The following is a 25,030-nucleotide window of genomic DNA, read 5'->3' on the forward strand; positions in this document are numbered from 1 at the left end:
CAGATTCTTTTTCTTATGCCTTCTGATCTCTCTCTCTCTCTCTCTCTCTCTCTCTCTCTCTCTCTCTCTCTCTCTCTCTCTCTCTCTCTCTCTCTCTATGTCCACTACCCCCCCCACCCCACCCCCCCTCCACACTCCTGATTGTAAATAATGTAAATAATTCAATGTGATTATCTTGTGTGATGACTGTATTATGATGATAGTATATATGATAGTATATATCTGTATCATGAATCAATTTAAGTGGACCCCGACTTAAACAAGTTGAAAAACTTATTCGGGTGTTACCATTTAGTAGTCAATTGTACGGAATATGTACTTCACTGTGCAACCTACTAATAAAAGTCTCAATCAATCAATCAATCAATGTTAGCTCATGCTAATTGGCTTCGTCGATGTATTTTCGTGGAGATAAAAGGCACTAAATGTCCATTTCACGTTCTCGACACACATTTTCAAGAGGATATAGTATCCGAGGTGGTTTAAAATACAAATCCGTGACCCACAATAGAAAAAGGAGAGAGTGTGGAATCCAATGAGCCAGCTTGTACCTAGGTTACGGTCAGAGCGAAAAAAAATATGTATTTCACTGCATTCTAGTCCGTCACTCTAACGTTCCTCGTCCACGAATCTTTCATCCTCGCTCAAATTAATGGGGTAATGGTCCGAATAGCTCTAACTGCGTTGAAAACAATAGGAAAATATGAGGGAGTGAACAACTGACAACGTCACGCTACTTCCGGTAGGGGCAAGGTTTTTTTTTATCAGAGACCAAAAGTTGCGAACTTTATCGACGTTGTTCTATACTAAATCCTTTCAGCAAAAATATGGCAATATCGCAAAATGATCAAGTATGACACCTAGAATGGATCTGCTATCCCCGTTTAAATAAAAAAAATTCATTTCAGTAGACCTTTAAACCGCCTTTATGTTGCTGTTGCGACAGACTGCACCAGAAGAATATTTTATCAACTCCAACATGCACTAACATCACGTCCAACCTGCTGAGCCACTCGGCGATGTTCTTTCTGGTATTGTAAGGTAGCGTTTTGCTTTCGGTAGGCTGTAAATTAAATTTTCACCCTTCATCAAGTTACATTATGAACAGAACATTAGGGTTGGTTTGACGTAGATGTAGGCAGTCTATGATATCACATTTTACATTATATGTATAATATAATTTGGGCCGTCCAAATCAACATTTTGATAGAAATCACAGGGATGCACGATACTAGAGGCGGCCGATGATCAGAATCAGAAGTACTTTATTAACCCCCAAGGGGAAATTAAGATTTTTAGCACAATCTCATTTAAGAGCAGACTAACATTACCCGCTGTAGTGGCTGCTGTTGGCAGGAGCTCTGTGCTCTTGTATCATTTTTTGTGGACTTCTGGATCTGCCACCCGGGAGCCTTTTGGCCATGGAGACCAGCTGCTGGGTCTCTGCCACACCAGAGTTTGTTTGGAGAGACTGGAGGAGATGCGGATGAAGAGACAGGGCTGCGGAGCTAGCACTGAGCGCCGGGACGGACAGGCTTCACAGTGTCTTGGCTGAATGACATCGGACACCTCAGTCTCCTTGGACGCATCCTCGCTCATCCATGCAGACTGGACACTGGCCAAGTTGGTGGGCGGCCGAGAGTGGAGTCGGCTCTCTTGGTTGCTTTGTTGGGTCTGCTCCTGTCTCTGGCCATGCTCCCTCCACCCCAGCAGACGATGGCGTGGAACACAGCAGAAGCCACCACAGTGCAGTGTTTCCCACACATTCATTTATTTGTGGCGGCCCGCCACGAAAGAATTAAGGCCAACCACAAAAAATGTTTATTTTTTTAAATTTATTTTTTTTTTTTTAAATTTTTGTTTGTTGTTGTTTTTTGTTGTTGTTTTTTTTGTCCTGTCCAGCTTCTCAGGCAAATCATATAGTTAATGTAAATGCCCATATCGGCTGTTCAGATTTACTTTACAAAAGAGAAGTGTAGGATCAAGATCTTTGGAGCTCTTTGTTCAGTGGATCAGATGTTTGATGAAGCTTTGTCTCTATCTACCACCACTACTGTTTTCTGTTTATTTGTTACTGACTGTGGCAGGACACCTCTGCCTCTGTTTCACTTTATGTTGCTGGTAAAAAATATGGTTGTAGTAGTAGGCTAAAGTTGAATTATTTAGTATGCACTAATTAAAGGGGCAGAGCTTTAAGAGACATTTTAGCTTTTATATATTTATAAGATATATTTTTTGTAAGAACCACAATTAATAAATATATTTCAGTGAATAACTTACTGTTCAAATCTGTATATAAATATGTACATAAAGTGTTGTAATTATATTGTAAAATGGATGGATGGATGGATGGACGTTTAAATCAAAACTGTTATTATTAATTAGTAAGTATACATTTTTTGAGCCTTTTTAGAGAAAATCAAATCATTGTAGTAAATTATGCAAATTACTCGATGATGTCATAGTGACCACGCCCATAGCCACGCCCCCACCGCCACAGGTATCTTGGCAGTTTATGGGAAACACTGCAGTGTATATGTTTCTTTTACTTTTATTCATAGCTGTATGTAGAAGCATACTTGCCATTTGAGTACTAGCGAGCGATCTCTGAATCCGGGAACATATCCTTCACGGATTTGTTGAAAACATCCGCAAATGAAAACGGAATGTTGCTTGCAAGGTGGCCCATAAAACGGCGTTGCCGCCACCTTGTGGTTGTTGTTTGTCAGTGTATTAACGTGCCGGCTGGAATAAACATACGCTGAGAAATAGCTCCGTGCCTGCCTACTTTATGAGTTATAGATATACCTATGGATAACGGAGACATATATAATAGTCTCCTTTTCAGGTGAGAGACGACGCCTTTAAGGCAAGCACCCAATATAGTTGTCCGGCTGGAAATTGGATGATTTTCGGGAGAATGGTTGTCCCGGGAGATTTTCGGGAGAGGCACTGAAATTCGGGAGTCTCCCGGAAAATTCGGGAGGGTTGGCAAGTATGTGTAGAAGTGGCTGGTTGCATCAGCTCTGCTCTTTTAATGTCTTTAATGTCCTTTGTTTTCTTTGATGTTTGATGTTTCCATCTTATGTAAGAGGGATGTGTGCTATGGCTATGAGTTGTTTTTTCTCTTAGCTTTAGTCTGGACCCCCTCTCCAGGGGCCTAGGCTCAGACCGACTTTTTTTTCTCAACCTCCCACAACCCTTCTGCTCCCTTACGGTATGGTTGTGTATTTGTGACATCAGGTGTACAAAGAAAAGCATCATGGCGCAGCAATCAGCGGTGTGGGTGGTCTTTATCATGTCAGAAGAAGACATTTCATCTGTTGTTTAAGAATCGTGTTCTGCAAAAATTGCATGGGGAGGGTGAAAGACAAGCTTCAACACAAAAAAATGTGATTAGTCACCTTAAAATTTCCCATTGGGAAGATTTATGGAAAAAGTATCAATCCCCCTTTGCTGCTATGCCAAGAGCATGAGACCTAGCGTCGGCAACAGTTTGACAGAAAAGACCACAGGGCAAAGTAACTTAATGACAAAATGAGTACCGTAAATTACGGACTATTGGCCGTTCTTTTTTTTCCAATGCTTTGAACCTTTCAACTTGTGAAACGGTGCGGCTAATTAATGGATTTTTATTTGCTGACGGCTATAATGCAAATAGTTTAAAAACAAACAAGTAAGTGTGTTACTGTTTGTGCTATGGTGCCATCTTTTGGGGGAGTTCGCTCACTTGAGGTACTGCATTGCCGCATTGCATTGCCCTTCTGTATGGACTGAGCTTTAGTACAATTACTGTTCCGTCGTCTGGTCGTGCGTAGCGTTACTACTCATATGGATTCTTCATTCATCACTACAAGTAGCGTTTGTTAGTTTTACAATATAAGTAAAATGATTCTTACTTACTAAACCGTCCCATGTGTGATGTCTAGGAGTGTTTTCATGCATATCTGTATGTGCTATTGTAATGAATTATATTTGTGAATTATATTTATATAGCGCTTTTCTCTAGTGACTCAAAGCGCTTTACATAGTGAAACCCAATATCTAAGTTACATTTAAACCAGTGTGGGTGGCACTGGGAGCAGGTGGGTAAAGTGTCTTGCCCAAGGACACAACGGCAGTGACTAGAATGGCGGAAGCGGGGATCGAACCTGGAACCCTAAAGTTGCTGGCACGGCCGCTCTTCCAACCGAGCTATACCGCCCCAATGTAATGTAATCAAGCTCGCATCGTTAGTATTAGTAAATATGCTAACATGTTGAGGAGTGTCTTTGTTGGTATTATTTGCTTACATTGGCATTATTTTTGTATTGTTTCGTAAATTCACCAAAACGTCACCCTGGAGGTGTTGAGTCTGTTTAGCTGATTGATCCGCAGCTAGTTGGTCCATGACGATGACTTCTGTTTTGTTTGATCAGCCGTTAGACTGCTGTGTTACAGACACCGTTTAAAAACAATTAAGGTATGTAAATAAACATGTACAAAATATTTATGTGTAAATAACTAATTTTATAACGTATATATCTGCAGCCTATAGTATATGGAAACAATATTTTTTTTCTTCTAAAAAAAAAAATACGGTAGTTCTTTGTTTAACTTCATGGTTCATCTGGAGGCACAGGTAACTACTATTAGATACCTTTTATGATTTGTTATTGCAAAATGAATATTGCATTGAGATTATGGGAAATGAATTCACAACTACCCTGTGATTAATCTGAATGTTTTTAAAAAATCATTTAACAGCATTAAATGTTTGATTTAAAAAAAATCCATAAAAACCCTAAAAAAATGACATGTCATCTTGTTATCAAGATAAATTATTTTGGGCATTTAGTTAGTTTCATAAAAAGCAGACTTGTATTTTTCTAATTGACTTCTGTTGTGCTTTGGCGCTGTATGAAGATAAAGTTAGTAGGGGGAGCAGTGCCCCCACAATATAATAGTGTGTATAGTCACAACATCCACTTGTTGCTCCAAATGTTGTCATATCAGTTTGAGATTGCCACAGATTGATGTTTGTCTTTGTGTAGGACCTAGTTTTCCCTGTTCAGGGGTCACCTGACCAGCATAGTTTCCGTTTGTTTTGGTTCTTTTCCTGCTCGGCTTGTTTCTATGAAATGTTGATAGATACCCACTAGAGCAGGTATAGGTTTTTACACGGCAGCCTTGGGCTTCCTTAAGTATAATGTAACTACGTTTGTTGTACATTTTAACTGTGGTTACTCTTCTGTGTTCACACTAACAGCTAGTTTTTATCATTGTGCCAAACAGGGTTTTCTCTTTTATGTTTTTTTTATTAAATGCAGTTAGAAGGTGTTTGACTATAGGTGGGTGTTAAATTACTTACACCAGTATTGTACATAGCAGTCCTAGGCAAAAGGTTAATAAAACTCCCCAATTTTGCATGGCTGTGTGGTCTATCAACATAATTGTGGTGCTACAAATGAACCATTTGAGTATTGAATATCTGTTTCCCATGGTGGTTGACCTTTGCTGCAGTTACTGAAACACGGGGATGCTAAAATGGAAAATTGTTGCGTAATATAACCACATTCTGTCACGCAAACTGCATTCTGTTCACAACCAGAACTTTTGGCCTAATGTGTTCACTAATAATGGCCTTGGTTTACATTTGAACACCATTACCAGGACACCTTTTATCATTTTTAAACCCCTTTAACTTCCAATTTAAAAAAATAAGATAAAATAGCTGTTTTACTGCATTTCATGGCCTTGTGGCGGATCGGTTTTTGCAATGGTATGTAGAATAACCTTCCAGCCGTGTTTAGTCCACAAAGTAGAGTCTGAATCACCAGCCCCTACGGTGGTCACAGACCAGTTGTGCACTCCATTTTGCTCAATCTTTAGAGTGACCCTATTATGAAAAAACAACTTTTCTTACCTGTTGGTACCTGTTTTTGTGTATTTGGGATCTCCGTAACTCCCAACGAATGAAATCAAATCATGTAGGCATGGACGGAGTAATGTATAAAACGATCTTGCCATTTGGAATTGAACCTTTAGAGACGTATTTAGCCATTGTTACGTCAGCAGATATCTAAATACATGGTAAGGATTTACCTGAATAGGGTTGCGTAAGTCCGCCATTTTTATTCAGTTGTAGTCAATAACTTCCTTCTATTTCTCAGTCCTCTTGTTGTGGGGCAGACTGGCTCATACATGCATGTGCATGCTAAAATCTTCCGCTGTGGTCATTTCTAATACTAAGTGGTGTTTGTTTGAAATTATATCTGTCATTAGACTCAATATGTAAGCACTAAAAATGTAGAAAAAAATATATATATACACTACCGTTCAAAAGTTTGGGGTCACCCAAACAATTTTGTGGAATAGCCTTCATTTCTAAGAACAAGAATAGACTGTCGAGTTTCAGATGAAAGTTCTCTTTTTCTGGCCATTTTGAGCGTTTAATTGACCCCACAAATGTGATGCTCCAGAAACTCAATCTGCTCAAAGGAAGGTCAGTTTTGTAGCTTCTGTAACAAACTAAACTGTTTTCAGATGTGTGAACATGATTGCACAAGGGTTTTCTAATCATCAATTAGCCTTCTGAGCCAATGAGCAAACACATTGAACCATTAGAACACTGGAGTGATAGTTGCTGGAACTGGGCCTCTATACAACTATGTAGATATTGCACCAAAAACCAGACATTTGCAGCTAGAATAGTCATTTACCACATTAGCAATGTATAGAGTGTATTTCTTTCAAGTTAAGACTAGTTTAAAGTTGTCTTCATTGAAAAGTACAGTGCTTTTCCTTAAAAAATAAGGACATTGCAATGTGACCCCAAACTTTTGAATGGTAGTGTGTGTGTGTGTGTGTATATATATATATATATATATATATATATATATATATATATATATATATATATATATATATATATATATATATATATATATACACACACACACTGTTGTTCTTATTTTGGTACCAATATCCTCTGCAGTGTACATTTGTTTTTGTTCTGTTTATTTGAACAGTTCCAAATATCTGAAGAATACAGCCCAGTTTAGCAAAATACAAGTGTCCGCTGGCCTTTAGGAGGTTAAAAGGTCAATGCAAGGATCTTCAAAGTGTTTACACAACAGGAGAACTATAGTGTTTTTAGGAATTTGCTGCAAACATGTTTGTCTACCAAGTTTTGAACTGAACTCGGGGGTCTGGTATGGTGTCATTCCTGGGCCACTAATTAAATAGCCCTGCTCTACCATGTATCCGCTGATGTAACAATGGCAGCCTCGGTCACAATTGTTGGCAAATCTCACAGATTTCAAGACATAATTGTCTTATAAATATCTTTGCAACGCCTCCATGGTTCAAATGTAAACCCCAAATACACAAAAACAGGTGCCAGCAGGTAAGAAAAGTGAGTTTAGCATAATATGACCCCTTTTACGGATCGATTAATCCACTAAATTCCCTATTTAGGATAGATGCAGTTATGTTGATTCTGTTGTTGGTTCATGTATTAGAATGAATTATAGGTTTCAAACACAACGTAACAGTGTCTTATCATGTTAACTCCCTGTTTATGACCGTTGTTGTTTTCAGATGAGTACTTCAGCCACACAAGTCCTGACTTGCTTAAAAAAACATGCTGTGTCACGAAAAGAGGTGTTCACATGGAGTTCAGTTAAACTGGAGCAGACATTTTCCATAAGTATCCCTCGTGAAGAGGTCAAAAGTGTCATATAATAACCTCAATGACCCAACTTTGCATTGTCTCTTTGGTGTATATCCTGATGTATAAACATGGTCTTTACTTTTTACATCTTCTTTGTCTTGTCTTTTCTTAACATTTAAATATAGTTAACCCCAACAGTAATAGCAAATGTGTTTGTGTTTTCAATAAAGCTGCTCGTTTAAGCAACCCGGGGATGTGCAATCAAAAAGCTTTAGAAATACCAGCGTCCTGTGCAGCCTGCCAAACTTGCTTTGTTTTGCAAGTGTGTAAGTGTGATTACATATCACTTTAGATTCAAGCGTTAAACACGCACGTGGGACGCGTGATTTTTTATTCTTGCTCACTGTTATCGACCTTGCAGCTGTGTTAATTGGGATATTTTTGTCTTTTCTCAACTGCTTCCTTGTATTTACTCTTGACACAGCTACGGAGCTCTTATAGAAATGTGTTTTTTTCTGAAACACCCTCAGGAATTTTTGCACTAATGCATTTGTATCTTAAAGGCAAAAATAGCATCACATTGGGAGGCAGGGGGAATACAATTCAGTCTGCAGCTGGAGAGGCAAAGAGAGAAAACAATGGAACATAAATGGTTCCTTTCAAACACACAAAGATTTGAAAGACAAGTGGGGTATGTATAATCTAAGCAACATTGTTGCCAGTGGTAATTGTTTGCAGCAAAACAGCAGGCTATATTTATCATCCTCTGCATAACCCAAATATTTAATGGAAGAGTTATGCAATTGTGAGGATAATGTATCAAATCCACAAAAATAATATTTTTCTTTGACCTAAGGTTTTGGCGAAATTATTACACTCCACATATATTTAAGATGTACTATTCACTGTGATTTATCATAGACAAGAATATTTTAAAGCCCCTCCAAAATGATAAAACAGTTCTGCTTATACCATTAAAGCAGAATCCAATTCTTCATGTTGGCTACATGTCTACTCGCTAACGGGTTCATGTCAAGTGTGACCCTTAAAGTTGCATATGTGCTTTGTCAACTGTCAGCACCATCCGCCGGCTTTTGTTTTGTTTTGTTTGTGGTCCTGCCATGCTGTGTGCTGCCTATTTTGTTGCATCGCTAAATATTAAGCTTGACACATAACAATTTGTGATCCATCCAAGTTTTCTTTCTTAAAAAAATATTGACTCTTAATGTTCTGTACGGTGCACTAAAAAGCTTGATAGGGGATTATGAAAGTGCTTGACGCTGACCTTGCACAAAGTGTATGAACTCAAAGTGATGCAACTCTCAGCAGGGTACTGTCCTGTGGCCACAGTGATTACCCACGCTGTGCCTGAACACAACATCGCCGTGCAGTGTGCTTGCCTGGACGGCTTCCAAATGCTGTTAATAGCTTGGCTGGTCTGGACAGCTTTAATAACCCTGAACGTACTCACCACCTAATCCATAAAAAGCTTCACTGTCAAAGCTGGAAATGACTACACTGCCTCTTTCTGGCTAAATGTAACTTTTTTTTTGGTTTATTTAGAGTAGGGTTGTCAAAGTTAAGCGACAATAGAGAGTTAACGAACATTTCCTGTTAATGGGACAATTTTTTCTGACCTGCAATCAAGATGTGCAACCGCACCTTGCGTGACCCTCTGTCCATCCCGTAGCGTGGGAAAATTCAGCTGCGTTAGTTTAATCGACAAAAAAGAGCCCATCTTAAAAACCTAGATAGGTCGCTCTCCCGACAAGACCAAGCCATTTCCAACCCCCCACCCCCTCTAGTAATTATTAATTAATTGATGTACTAGCATTTATTTTTGTGGAAGTATCACAGATTACATTACCAAATATATATTTTTTCCGATTTTTTTTAGGTGGCGATCCGCGTCGATTCTAATTTCTGAGTTGACAATTCAATTCAGAATTGATTCTCGATTCAATGTTATTTTGCTGACATTTGAGATGTACTGCAAAGATGACAAAAAAATATGTATTTTTAAAAATGCATTAGTATATGAAAATACATATATATTAATGTACTGTATTTTTCGGACTATAAGTCGCAGTTTTTTTCGTAGTTTGGCCGGGGGTGCGACTCTTACTCAGGAGCGACTTATGTGTGAAATGATTAACACATTAGCGTAAAATATCAAATAATATTATTTATCTCATTCACGTAAGAGACTAGACGTATAAGATTTCATGGGATTTAGCGATTAGGAGTGACAGATTGTTTGGTAAACGTATAGCATGTTCTATATGTTATAGTTATTTGAATGACTCTTACCATAATATGTTACGTTAACATACCAGGCACCTTCTCAGTTGGTTATTTATGCCTCATATAACGTACACTTATTCAGCCTGTTGTTCACTATTCTTTATTTATTTTAAATTGCCTTTCAAATGTCTATTCTTGGTGTTGGCTTTTATCAAATATATTTCCCCCAAAAATGCGACTTATACTCCAGTGCGACTTATATGTTTTTTACCTGCGATGAGGTGGCGACTTGTCCAGGGTGTACCCCGCCCCCCGCCCGATTGTAGCTGAGATAAGCTCCAGCGCCCCCCGCAACCCTGAAGGGAATAAGCGGTAGAAAATGGATGGATGGATGGATGCATAAAGCAAAACAACAAGAAAATTATCTTCCTCAGGTTATCAGTTATTAAAGATAAAAAATTATATCTGCAATTAAAAGTGCGAGTAAATTATGGCCAAAATGTGATTAATCGCAATTCAATGTTTTAATCGTTTGACAGCCCAAGTTTAGAGACAGAACTTGTGCTCGATTTTCCCACACAGAACAGCGTGAGCTGCTGCCGTGAGACGCCATCGCTCTCTTTATGGTGTCCTATTCCTTCAGTGGTGTCCCTCCCCCGCTCGTGGCACACTGCGCGTTAATTCCCCACTCGGTACCCTTGCCCAGAAACATGGCACGCACCTTAAGGCAGCGTAGCAAGCAAAAAGCGACATACACTCATGGAGATCAGATAGTTACATTATTTTCAAATAATTTTCTTTTTTCACTGGCTAAAACCTGGGAAAATAACAAGGACCCCCTGTTGAGAAGCACTGCTCTAGTGTGAAGTAACCAACATGTCTTTATTTTCACTTGTGTGATTCCAGATGCGCCCTCCACGGAGCAACAGGAACTTTTCAGTCAGAAACTCCGACAGTGCTGCATGCTCTTTGACTTCATTGACTCGGTGACGGAGATGAAGAGCAAGGAGATCAAGAGGGCCACACTGAATGAGCTGGTGGACTATGTGTCCACCAACAGAGGAGTCCTCGTGGAGTCTGCATACCCTGAGATCACCAACATGGTGAGGATATATTCAGCCTTTGACCTTTACAAATAGAAACGGTTCTTCATGATGATGTTGATGATGTTGCTTAGGGGTGTAACGGTACACAAACATTTCGGTTCGGTACGTACCTCGGTTTAGAGGTCACGGTTTGGTTCATTTTCGGTACAGTAAGAAAACAACAAAATATACATTTTTGGGTTATTTACCAAATGTGTAAACAATGGCTTTATCCTTTTAACATTGGGAAGACTATAATAATTCTGCCCACATTAATCAACATTAAACTGCCTCAAGTTGTTGCTCAGATTAAATCAAATGACAAAACTTTTCTTCTACATATAAAAAGTGCAACATTAAACAGTTTCAAGTCAACTCATCATGCTTAATTTATTACAGCATTTGGGAAGCCTGTAGTTGATTTGTATTATGTAAATGTTATATTTTTATCAACATGTGATAGCAGGGACCCTGCCATTCAAAACTAGGCTGCTGCATTACTAATGACTAATGTACACTACCGTTCAAAAGTTTGGGGTCACCCAAACAATTTTGTGGAATAGCCTTCATTTCTAAGAACAAGAATAGACTGTCGAGTTTCAGATGAAAGTTCTCTTTTTCTGGCCATTTTGAGCGTTTAATTGACCCCACAAATGTGATGCTCCAGAAACTCAATCTGCTCAAAGGAAGGTCAGTTTTGTCGCTTCTGTAACGAGCTAAACTGTTTTCAGATGTGTGAACATGATTGCACAAGGGTTTTCTAATCATCAATTAGCCTTCTGAGCCAATGAGCAAACACATTGTACCATTAGAACACTGGAGTGATAGTTGCTGGAAATGGGCCTCTATACACCTATGTAGATATTGCACCAAAAACCAGACATTTGCAGCTAGAATAGTCATTTACCACATTAGCAATGTATAGAGTGTATTTCTTTAAAGTTAAGACTAGTTTAAAGTTATCTTCATTGAAAAGTACAGTGCTCTTCCTTCAAAAATAAGGACATTTCAATGTGACCCCAAACTTTTGAACGGTAGTGTAACTATAGCTGAAAAAATGGTACAATAGCAATAGGAGAGACTATTAATCCCTGAACACCATGGAGTTCATGTAGGCTTAATGATGCAGTTACATTATTATATCAACTATCAGAGACAGAAACTCTTCATTTAACATAATGTCCTTTTTTGCTGCTTCACACACACACACACACACACACACACACACACACACACACACACACACACACACACACACACACACACACACACACACACACACACACACACACACCCCAAAATGAGCTAACGTTACGCTAAAAGCGAATTAGCCTTCACCTCAAGCCAGGACTGCGAGCGAGCTGAGCTGCCTTTTATATTTCTAGAAGGTCAACAGGCTCATAGTGATGTTACTAGTAGTTGACTGGGAGGTGTTTATTAGAATTTGGGGAGAGTCCGCTTCCTGATGCTTACCTGCTAAACGCTAAGCACTGACTACATGCGCTCTGAATACGCACTGCTGATTGGCTGTTACCGCTCTGTTTGTAACCAATCAGATGGTTGTGTGGGTGGGACAATGCTGGGTGCTGTGTAGAGTACTGAGAGACAGAGGCATAAGGAAGCGGAGGTGGCTACTTAATATGTTCGTGTGGAAACTCGTTCGGTACACCTCCAAACCGAACCGAAACCCCCGTACCGAAACGGTTCAATGCAAATACACGTACCGTTACACCCCTAATGTTGCTAGGTATGCATCTTGCGTCTGATGCAAAAAAAACACAAAAGGACAAGTTAAGCTCAGAATCCGTGCATCCCAGGGATGCACCTCAGTTTTGCCGTGAAAAATGACACAATTTGAGTTTTAAAATCACTGTAACTAGCAAGAGAAACTTTTGTCAGCAGACCAGACAAGCGCTGTATCAACCTTCCGTTCATCTGTTTAGCACAAACGTGATCACCTATGCTCATTGAGCCACTATCAAAACAAATAGCCACTGCGGATTTATTTTCAACAACTACAGATACAAACTAGCTAGTAAATAAACCCACTGCTGGATGTTGTGCTCATTCGTGTCGATGGTGTTTTAACGTTTGGAGCAGTGTTTTTCAACCTTTTCCGAGCCAAGGCACATTTTTGTCATTGAAAAAATCCCGAGGCACACCACCAGCAGAAATAATTGAAAAATGAAACTCAGCAGCCGATATTGACAATTAAAAAGTCGTTCTCGCAATTGTTGGATATGAATTCAAACCATAACCAATCATGCATCACTATAGCTCTTGTCTCAAAGTAGGTTTTACTGTCACCACCTGTCACATCACACCGTGACTTATTTAGAGTTTTTTGGTGTTTTCCTGTGTGTAGTGTTGTAGTTCTTGTCTTGCGCTCCTATTTTGGTGGCATTTTCTCTTTTTGTGGTATTTTCCTATAGCAGTTTCATGTCTTCCTTTGAGCCATATTTCCCGCATCTACTTTGTTTTAGCAATCAAGAATATTTCAGATGTTTTTATCCTTCTTTGTGGGTACATTGTTGATTGTCATGACATGTTCGGATATACTTTGTGGACGCCTTCTCTGCTCCACAGTAAGTCTTTGCTGTCGTCCAGCATTCTGTTTTTCTTTTCTTTGTAGCCAGTTCAGTTTTAGTTTCGTTCTGCATAGCCTTCACTAAGCTTCAATGATTTTTCTTAGGGGCACTCACCTATTGTTTATTTTTGGTTTAAGCATAAGATAACTTTTTACCTGCACACTGCCTCCCGCTGTTTCCGACATCTACAAAGCAATTAGCTACCAGCTGCCACCTACTGATATGGAAGAGTATTACACGGTTACTCTGCCGAGCTCTAGACAGCACCGACACTCAACAACAACACATCTTTTGCAGACTATAATTACTGGTTTGCAAAAAAAGTATTTTTAACCCAAATATGTGAAATTAGATAATCTTCCATGGCACACCAGACCGTATCTCACGGCACAGTGGTTGAAAAACACTGGTTTAGAGGGTGTGCTGTGATCAAATGAAAAAAACATACAGTAGGAAGGGGATTTATACGGCTCGATTCGTCGTGGTTTACCTGACACATGAAACGTGACCAATTGGGGGGGTGCACTATCCACTTCAGCAACCAGACGGAAGTCATTTGTTGACTATCTTAAAATGTGTTTTTTGGCAATTCCAACTTTGACCATAGCTACAGTATGTAGAGTGGTGCTTTCCGTCATTTTCAGCAGACTGCATTGCAAAATAATGAACCCCCCCAGCCTTCCACTCACCATATGAATCCATTCCGTACTGCATTTCGTTGGCAGTGATGAATAATGCTTGTGGCGGTAGCTGAGAGTACGTCTGTACAAAAATGCTGCTTGCTATACTTTCTGCTTCCAGTACTACTGACTTCAACATCACCTGTACGTACCTTTCTCTTACGCCCCATGCAAAATAACGGCGTCTACCTTCTGCATCTTCCTGTCAAAGTTTTCTCAAGCTGAAGCTCATCACATACAAATGTCTACTTTTCAGCTGACAATTTCATGTACTGCAACATTTACACTACTGACAACAAAACTAGCACATTTATTGCAGTTGAGAATGTTTTTTGTCTACTTCTATTGTTTATTTTGGTAATACTTATAGTGATTTTAATTTTACACATTTATTTTGGTGCTGTTTATGTAGCTAAAAAATGCTATTTTATCTGAATTTTGTATGTCAATTGCCTTTTCAGGTTTGGAGTAGTGTTCAGTTTCAGATACATTTTTGAACTCACGACCTACCGATAATACATATTGTGCATGTATGGGTAAATAATAAAACAAAATCACTATATTAACACCCATATTGCACTCCAAGAAACAAGCAGATCAGTAATCTTTGCAAATGCTATTAATAATTTTGAAAAAGAAGAATATAAGAACTATATGGATTTTCTTTTTTTTTTAATAACAAGAACATCAGCGGCGAGCAATTTTACCGATAGTCCTTTAACAGAACATATCTATTTTTTTAAAGTGTCTATATTTTTCACAATTGCTAATTAAATTGAATGAAAATTGCTTGTCGGTCCGAGAAATTTGTTCAGGCTTGTCACTCAATGCTGTCTCTTACACATGCGCGTGCAGGGAGCACGTGCACATACACAAAAGCAGTCCAAGAGAAGCAATTAGCAATTTGCAGTCTTGTTGTTATGAAGAATATACATTCAATGTTAGCTATCCAGCTCATTAGCGAACAACACACAAAGCGTGCACGTGTTACATACAGGCGTAGTTATGACATACCGTGCTGAAAGTCGTAAGAGGGCGGCATTTAATGGCACATTGGAAAGTTGGCATCCACGTAAAGGTTGCAAACTGCCCCTTTTAGTGAGAACCCACTGAATTTTCCCAGGACCCACTCAAACCACCACCTGTAGATCCCAGGGACTCACTACATTTAAAACCTATCAACATCAATGACCTCCTTCCTCCCCCAATTCCTTTTACTGTGGCTGATACCAGCAAGTGTTCCAGTAGATGTCAGGACATCTACTGGAACATAGAGCAAAAACGGCATCTGTAAAGCTGATGTTTAGGGTGGAGTTTAAGCTGCTAAACTTAGCAGAAGCTACTAAAATGTGCAAAATTGACCCACAAAGAATATCAATCAATCAATCATCCATCCATCCATTTTGTACCGCTTATACCTTTTGGGGTCGCGGGGGGTGCTGGAGCCTATCTCAGCTGCAATCAGGCGAAAGGCGGGGTACACCCTGGACAAGTCGCCACCTCATCGCAGGGCCAACACAAATCAATCAATCAATCAAAGTTTATTTATATAGCCCTTAATCACAAGTGTCTCAAAGGGCTGCACAAGCCACAACGACATTCTCGGCTCAGATCCCACATCAGGGCAAGAAAAAGCTCAACCCAATGGGATACAATGAGAAACCTTGGAGGGGACCGCAGATGTGGGGGACCCACCCCTGGGCGACCGGTGCAATGGACGTGGAGTGGATCTAGTTAATAGTGTGAGAGTCCAGTCCATAGTGGATCTAGTTAATATTGTGAGAGTCCAGTCCATAGTGGATCTAACATAATAGTGAGAGTCCAGTCCATAGTGGATCTAACATAATAGTGAGAGTCCAGTCCATAGTGGATCTAACATAATAGTGAGAGTCCAGTCCATAGTGGATCTAACATAATAGTGAGAGTCCAGTCCATAGTAGATCTAACATAATAGTGAGAGTCCAGTCCATAGTGGATCTAACATAATAGTGAGAGTCCAGTCCATAGTAGATCTAACATAATAGTGAGAGTCCAGTCCATAGTGGATCTAACATAATAGTGAGAGTCCAGTCCATAGTGGATCTAACTTAATAGTGAGAGTCCAGTCCATAGTGGATCTAACATAATAGTGAGAGTCCAGTCCATAGTGGATCTAACATAATAGTGAGAGTCCAGTCCATAGTGGATCTAACATAATAGTGAGAGTCCAGTCCATAGTGGGGCCAGCAGGGGATCATCTTGAGTGGAGACAAGTCAGCAGCGCGGAGACGTCATCAACTAATGCACAGATGAGTGGTCCACCCCAAGTCCCGACTTTGAACATCTAGCGCATCATCTGTGGTCACCTAATAACCTCTCCACGCAGGAGAGGGGGGCAGAGCAGAAAAGAGACGGCAGATCAACTGGTCTAAAAGGGGGTCTATTTAAACGCTAGCGTATACAAATGAGTTTTAAGATGGGACTTAAATGCTTCTACTGAGGTAGCATCTCTTAACTGTTCCAGAGTACTGGAGCCCGAATAGAAAACGCTCTATGGCCCGTAGACTTTTTTGGGGGGCTCTGGGCATCACTATTAAGCCGGAGTTCTTAGAACGCAGATTTCTTGCAGGGACATATGGTACAATACAATCAGCAAGATAGAATGGAGCTAGACCGTTTAGTATTTTATACGTAAGTAGTAAAACCCTAAAGTCGCAATAGTAATGCTATATGATTTAGTAACTGTACAGGTATGCATGTGAGCCTGAAGGGTCCAGTAATGTAAAAATACAGTGCATCCTACTGTTTGTATTATGATATAATTGGAGTCTGTGGAACATACTGTGCACTCAAGAGGATTAGAACATGGAGGCTGATCTTATGTCTGTCTAGACAGGTTGTGCCATGTCAGCAGTGTGTGGACTTAAAAGCGTCAAATTATCGTGTTAATTGCGATTAATTACAGTCATATTTAGCGCGTTACTTTACTGTCTGTGTATGTATCTGGGATTTTCCTCGCCACCTTCGTATGCTTGACTTGTTGGGTGTGTGTAAAACAATGGTCAGTCTCACCCTGAAGTGGACATTGTCTGGCTGTCATTGAGTACGTTTCCTTGGACTAAATTAGTCTGAATGTTAGTTTTTTTTGGTTATTTTCACACATTGTGAAACATTGTATACACTCTGATGTGACTATTGGTCATAGGCAGTGTGCCTCCCCGTAAACTGGGGGTCGCTTATTTCCTTTTAGCGCGGATTATTGTATTGATTTTCCAATTGACCTATGACATCACACACAAAACAAGGCATCTGCAGCTCCTTACAAGTCAACAGCGCTGCTCTTGTTGTACCTGATGTCTGCTGTAATGTTGGCACATATTACAAATATTACGTGTCTAATGGCTATGTTGATGTTAAATAGATGACATAAAGAAATCATCTTAGATTTCGCCACGAACATGACACTACTACCAAGAAGGCCTCGGAGCGGATGCAAGTCCGAAGCAAAGAAAGGAATTTTCAGACGGAGAATAATGAAAACGAATGTCATCGAATGTCTCAAAGTTCGTTCTAAAGGCTCTGTGGATTGATGGAAGAAGTTTTAAATTAGAAGGAAGAGACCATTCGTGCCCAGGCCGAAACTGTTCCAGATAATGGTTGCTATTGTTCTGGACAAGCTTGCCAATTGTGCGCAATACAGAATAATTGCAAAACCAGTTTGGAGTCCATAAATGCAGATGCACAAATTCTTTACTTTGAAATATACAGTGCCTGATTCATTCTCTTTCATCTCATTCGTATTTCGTTTGGGAGCCCGAACGAAGCCGGCATTCCCCGTTTCCTTAACTACCTTCTTAAAGACCGTAAATCTGTTTTTTCTCCCATCGATGCACTTAAAAATGTAACATTATTTTTGTGAAGCAAATAAACAGTTTCCTCTTCATTCCAGTTGTTGCCGAGTGAATAAGATCTGCTTCCGGTTGATATCCTGCACATTGAGACTTTTGCATGCGCGATACAAGGGTCCCCTGGGGCAGCACATACCGACTCGAGAGATCTGGTTTCCAATCGCATAATTTAGGTGTTAGTCCGGTTTCTCAAAAGCCAAACAGGATCTAATGAAAGTGTTTCCATGGGTTGTAGGATGCTTCTTTAGAGCCAAACTTTTTGAGGAATCAGACTAATTTAGTGCATTGAAAGGTAGTAGTAGTTGGGCGGGCAAAAGGGAGGAAAGGGGAAGAGTGGAGTTTTGTCTTCTCTTCTTTTCGTTTTTTCTCCGCAGAGGGGACTCCATTGCTGTTAGTGAATTGTTGGTCCAATGAATGTGAATGTTACTTTTCAAAAACAACCCGACGGCTCCATTGATAAAGGTAGACAATCAATCAATCAATCAATGTTTATTTATATAGCCCTAAATCACAAGTGTCTCAAAGGGCTGCACAAGCCACAATGACATCCTCGGTTCAGAGCCCACATAAGGGCAAGGAAAAACTCACAACCCAGTGGGATGTCAATATGAATGACTATGAGAAACCTTGGAGAGGACCGCAAATGTGGGTGACCCCCCCCCCCCCCTTCTCTAGGGGAGACCGGATGCAATGGACGTCGAGTGGGTCTAGCATAATATTGTGAAAGTCCAGTCCATAGTGGATCTAACATAATAGTGAAAGTCCAGTCCATAGTGGATCTAACATAATATTGAGAGTCCAGTCCATAGTGGATCTAACATAATATTGAGAGTCCAGTCCATAGTGGATCTAACATAATAATGAGAGTCCAGTCCATAGTGGGGCCAGCAGGAAACCATCCTGAGCGGAGACGGGTCAGCAGCGCAGAGATGTCCCCAACCGATGCACAGGCTAGCGGTCCACCCGGGGTCCCGACTCTGGACAGCAAGCACTTCATCCATGGCCACCGGACCTGTGCAACCCCCCCTCCAAGGAAGAGGGGAGCAGAGGAGAGAAGAAAAGAAACGGCAGATCAACTGGTCCAACTAAAACATATAACTATAACATATAGAACATGCTATACGTTTACCAAACAATCTGTCACTCCTTATCGCTAAATCCCATGATATCTTCTTCCTCGTTGTCGCTCCTGGTATGCGCCACTCCCTTTCTTTCTGCTGCTCGGTCGCCGTTTTCTGCTGCATATTTCACTACGTCCGGCTTGTAATCTGCAGTATGTGATTTCCTTTTCGGTGCCATTTTAGTTTAGCCCTTCTCAGTTTTTATAAGTTACCGCCAATGTTGATGTGATCCATTTTAATAGCTCCGGCAGTAGCGTATAGCATATAGCAGTTAGCATTCCATGACCCACAATGCACTTCTGCCATGACCCGCCCCCGCCGAATTCTTATTGGTTGGCGTGTGTGTGACGATTGCGGACATTTTCTTCGTCGCTCACGCGAATGAGATAAATAATAATATTTGATATTTTACGGTAATGTGTTAATAATTTCACACGTAAATCGCTCTGGAGTATAAGTCGCACCCACGGCCAAACTATGAAAAAAACGTCGACTTATAGTCTGAAAAATACGGTACATTAAAAAAAAAACTTTGCCAAGTACCACTATAATGGCCAACATTAAAATTAAGAGATGTCCGATATAATCGGCCTGCCGATATTAACGGCCGATAAATGCTTTAAAATGTAATATCAGAAATTATCAGTATCGGTTTCAAACAGTAAAATTAATGACTTTTTAAAACGCCGCTGTACGGAAAACACGGACGTAGGACATATCAATCAATCAATGTTTATTTATACAGCCCTAAATCACAGGTGTCTCAAAGGGCTGCACAAGCCACAACGACATCCTCGGTACAGGGCCCACATAGGCAACCATTCTCCCGAATTTCTCCCGATTTCCACCCGGACAACAATATTGGGGGCGTGCCTTAAAGGCACTGCCTTTAGCGTCCTCTACAACCTGTCGTCACGTCCGCTTTTCCTTCATACAAACAGCGTGCCGGCCCAGTCACATAATATATGCGGCTTTTACACACACATGAGTGAATGCAAGGCATACTTGGTCAACAGCCACACAGGTCACACTGAGGGTGGACGTATAAACAACTTTAACACTGTTACAAATATGTGCCACACTGTGAACCCACACCAAACAAGAATGACAAACACATTTCGGGAGAACATCCGCACCGTAACACAACATAAACGCAACAGGACAAATATCCAGAAACCCTTGCAGCACTAACTCTTCCGGGACGCTACAATATACACCCCCACTACCACCAAACCCCGCCCCCCAACCCCGCCCACCTTTTGTAGTTTTTTTCCCCATATTTCTGCACAATAACTCAGATATGGTAACACTGGCGAGCAGTAGAGAATATTGAAGTGATTTTTGGTCTAGAACATATTCGGCTTTCTTCAGTGACATATTTCTTGCCACTATATTTTTTACGAGATTTACAGTTCACTTTCTCATCTATTATTACACCCGAAATTAGGTTTATTTTTCTCTTTCAATGTCCGTCTATTTGCATTTGTGTTTTACTTTCTCTTCTGCTGCTATCAAATTGCGTTATTTTAGTTTTACAGAGATTCAATGATTGTGTCAATTCATCCCTTCAATTTGTTAATTTTTTCTGTTATTATTTGTATTTGCTTGTGTGTGTTCTCTCCTGAACAAAACGCAGACGTTTACCTGGCACAAGATGCTGTAATTTGCGGCTCTACAGTGTTAAAGGCGAACCTTCACTTCCCGTAATTATCTTCTTTCCGGGGTGTGGGGAAAGCGATGTAAAAGCTTTCAACGATTCTCGCAGGTGGAGCAGTCCCACGCTGCACAACACGGCATTTTTACACGTCGAAAAAGTAACAAGGAAGCATCGCAAAAACATAGCATCAGCTCAAAGCTGGTAGTAGTCATGACGCCCTGTAGTCTGAGTGCCTTTTGAGCAATCATTAAGGAGATCGCCTGAAACCGAGTTGGCCATACTCTCTTCATACACGACTCTAGTTAGTTGTACACGTGCCACAAAGAATAATTGGTCTTAGATAGTATGTGTTAAATATAACCTGTATTTTTTGAATCTGTTTGTTTCTGGAGGCGTTCCCAGATTGCAAATGAAACCAGGCTCCACCCTATTCAAAAGTATTATAATTTATCTTTTGAAAATGTACACTGTTTAAATATACAGTACAGGCCAAAAGTTTGGACACACCTTGTCATTTCAATGTGTTTTTCTTTATTTTCATGACTATTTACATTGTAGATTGTCACTGAAGGCATCATCTCTTGAAGCTCATCAAGAGAATGCCTAGAGTGTGCAAAGCAGTAATCAGAGGAAAGGGTGGCTATTTTGAAGAAACTAGAATATAAAACATGTTTTCAGTTATTTCACCTTGTTTTGTTAAGTACATAACTCCACATGTGTTCATTCATAGTTTTGATGCCTTCATTGTCAATCTACAATGTAAATAATCATGAAAATAAAGAAAACGCATTGAATGAGAAGGTGTGTCCAAACTTTTGGCCTGTACTGTATATCTTTGAGTTGTCACCGCAATTAGTTTTTCCAGACACGGTCGAAAATAAACTTTATAAACGTAGATTCACCTGGCCACAACATTTGTCACGCCTGCACACTATCTAATCGATTCAGACCTGCATAAAAAACAGCTGCTTTTAACAGTATTTATGTCACTGCATGTTACACATGTGTATTAGTGGGCGCCAAGAGAGCCAAGTGTTTTCTAAGGTGGTATTTGGTGAAAATGACAGGCTAACCTCCAAGGACAAAGCTACGAACAATGGGAGACCGGGCTTTCTGCTCCGCCGCTCCCAGTCTGTGGAACGCTCTCCCTGACCACCTGAGGGCACCACAGACTGTGGATGCTTTTAGAAAAAAGGCTTAAAAACCCTTCTTTTTAAAAAAGCCTTTTTGTTTAGATATATGCATACTAGTTTTAGCTATTTGGCTGTTCTAGTTTTTATTTTTATTTATTTTCTTATTATCTTTTAATTTTGTATTACGGTATTATTATTATTTTTAATACACTGTAACACTTTGAGGTTTTTTACTCAAAGTAAAGTGCTTTATTACAAATACAATATATTATTATTATTATTATTATTATTATTATTAAAAACGGGGGGTGGGTTCTCCCCATTGGGTGAGAGCTTGACCTAATGTCCAAATAAGTACATTCATAATATGTTGCAAGTCCATGCCAAAATGCATGTCCCTTATGATTTTATGCTTTGGCATTATTTAAAACAAGTATCAAACATTGTAACAACATTTATAAGTCAGAAAAGACTATATTAATCATAGGTCCCCTTTAAATGAAAATAACTCAAGATGAGGGCTTTTCTCAGCATTTTTAGGTGAGATTAAAACATAGATTGATTACATTACTTAATGGCAGATCAAAATTAATGACTTGCTCTTTTTTGTTAATTGTTTGTCACTATATGAAATCTGCTGTATACAGCAATAGCGGGGGGAAAAAAAAAGACTGAATTGAGTTGACTGTGTGATTCTATTCCACAGATCACCACTAACATTTTCCGTACACTTGCACCGAGTGACAACCCAGATTTTGACCCAGAGGAGGATGAACCCACTCTAGAAGCTTCATGGCCTCATATCCAAGTAAGGATCTAAGTTTGTTTCTTCTCTATTCCTGCATTCAGCTGCATCCCAGGGGACTGCAGTGCATCATCATGATACATTTCTGACTCTTAGCCACTGAGGAGTCAATTGTGTCGCCGTATCTTTAAATAATGTAAAATGTTTTTTCCCCCTACTACTTTTCAGCTCGTCTATGAGTTCCTTCTGCGCTTTCTTGAGAATCCGGACTTCCAGCCCAGCATTGCAAAGCGCTACATTGATCAGAAATTTGTACTTCAGGTCAGTGTTTGGAAAGTGTCAGCAATAATGTGTGACTGTAAACCACAAAACATGCATTATGGATAGGCTATCCCCCTTGCAGGCATGTGAATATCTGCAAAAACGCTGGAATCCGTATTTTTAAACAATGATTTTCACGTCGAAATATCACTTCCGCGTTTTTTTTAACGAAATGTCAAAAATACAATTTAAACAAATTTTGTTGAACGCTCACATATTTGCTGTTGCAGGACGGCAAGACGACCAGGAGTCGCGAAACAAGCTTGCTGGTTAGATAACCATCTCGTTAGCTTTACTTACTAGCCTCCGTTCACTCTCCGAGCCACAACGCTCATGGCTGTCCACTTTGCTGCACTGCAAAAAGTCAGTGTTCAAAAACAAGAAAAAAAATTACAAAAATGAGGGGTATTTTACTTGAACTAAGCAAAATTATCTGCCAATAGAACAAGAAAATTTGGTTTATCAAGACTTTCCAAAACAAGTCAAATTAGCTAAACTCAATGAACCCCAAAATACCTTTAAAATAAGTATATTCTCACTAATAACAAGTGCACTTTTCTTGGTAGAAAAAACAAATATGAGACCTTTTTGCTCAATATGTTGAAAAATGTTCTTAAATTAAGTAAACGCTAGTGCCATTATCTTGACATAATGATATGCGCTCGGCATTACATTTCTTGAAACCAGCAAACTTAAACTAAAAACTAATTTATTGTTCTTAATGGAAAGGCAACAAGGCAACCGCTTGTTACTCTCGGGGTTGTACTAGCCGCTCAGGCAAATCATATTGTCTAAAAATGCATTTTTCCATCGATAACATGACATCATCGCGCCAAGTGCGTGCTCTTTCAGTCAATTAGTGCACATATATACAGCCCGGCCCCCGGCCACAATTTTTTTAAATTGTAATTTTGAGGAGTTTACCTGAATGTGCATGAACTATTTCTGTTCAAAATTGTTAGAAATGTCACATGTTAAATGTTTAAATATTAACTGTCAGTTTACTGTACTGTGCCAACTGTACTACTATATGAGTACGTATTTTCTATTGTTTCATTGAAAATAAAACAGCAAAGTCCATTTGGCTGTCATCTGTTTTAATTATGAGACACAATTGTGTCAAAGTCATGACATTTTTTTTCCCCGCTTGAAATAAGAAATGATTACTTTAAAAACGTAGTTTTATACTCGTGAGTGTTGATGACACAGCTTTGCAACAGTTGATATTCTAGTTTCAAGCATGTTTTACTCAATATAGGTCTTTAAAATCTCAGCAACAAGCTGTAATATCTTACTGAGATCATTTAGGACCAAAACCCTTAAAACGAGTAAAACACTCTAACATAAAATCTGCTTAGTGAGAAGAATTATCTTATTAGACAGAAAATAAGCAAATATCACCCTTATTTGAGATATTTCATCTTACTTAGATTTCATTTTTGCAGTGTGCTAATCATATTTAGGTAATTACAATCCAAAAACTGTTAGTTCCGAACCAGTTGTAGTACTAGAGTATTTATTAGTAGTGAGGGAGTAGGTGGGCAGCACGGTGGAAGAGGGGTTAGTGCATGTGCCTCACAATACGAAGGTCCTGAGTTCAATCCCGGGCTCGGGGTCTTTCTGTGTGGAGTTTGCATGTTCTCCCCGTGACTGCGTGGGTTCCCTCCGGGCACTCCGGCTTCCTCCCACCGCCAAAAACATGCACCTGGGGATAGGTTGATTGGCAACACTAAATGGTCCCTAGTGTGTGAATGTTGTCTGTCTATCTGTGTTGGCCCTGTGATGAGGTGGCGACTTGTCCAGGGTGTACCCCGCCTTCCGCCCGAATGCAGCTGAGATAGGCTCCAGAACCCCCACAACCCCAAAAGGGACAAGCGGTAGAAAATGGATGGAGGGAGAAGGTATCTTTTTGACG

At 39.8% G+C, this 25,030-nt stretch overlaps 1 protein-coding gene across 1 annotated transcript in view; it reads left to right on the forward strand.

The window, feature by feature from the left end:
• ppp2r5a (protein phosphatase 2, regulatory subunit B', alpha isoform) overlaps positions 1–25,030 on the forward strand; it is a 92,812-nt gene that overhangs the window by 34,321 nt on the left and 33,461 nt on the right. Inside the window, exons 2-4 of the mRNA XM_062034778.1 lie at positions 10,805–11,001; positions 22,756–22,857; positions 23,023–23,115. Coding sequence (XP_061890762.1) covers positions 10,805–11,001; positions 22,756–22,857; positions 23,023–23,115 — 392 coding nt within the window. The remainder of the gene's footprint in view (positions 1–10,804; positions 11,002–22,755; positions 22,858–23,022; positions 23,116–25,030) is intronic.

Source organism: Entelurus aequoreus, linkage group LG23 (genome assembly GCF_033978785.1).
Source record: "Entelurus aequoreus isolate RoL-2023_Sb linkage group LG23, RoL_Eaeq_v1.1, whole genome shotgun sequence".
Classification (NCBI taxonomy): domain Eukaryota; kingdom Metazoa; phylum Chordata; class Actinopteri; order Syngnathiformes; family Syngnathidae; genus Entelurus; species Entelurus aequoreus.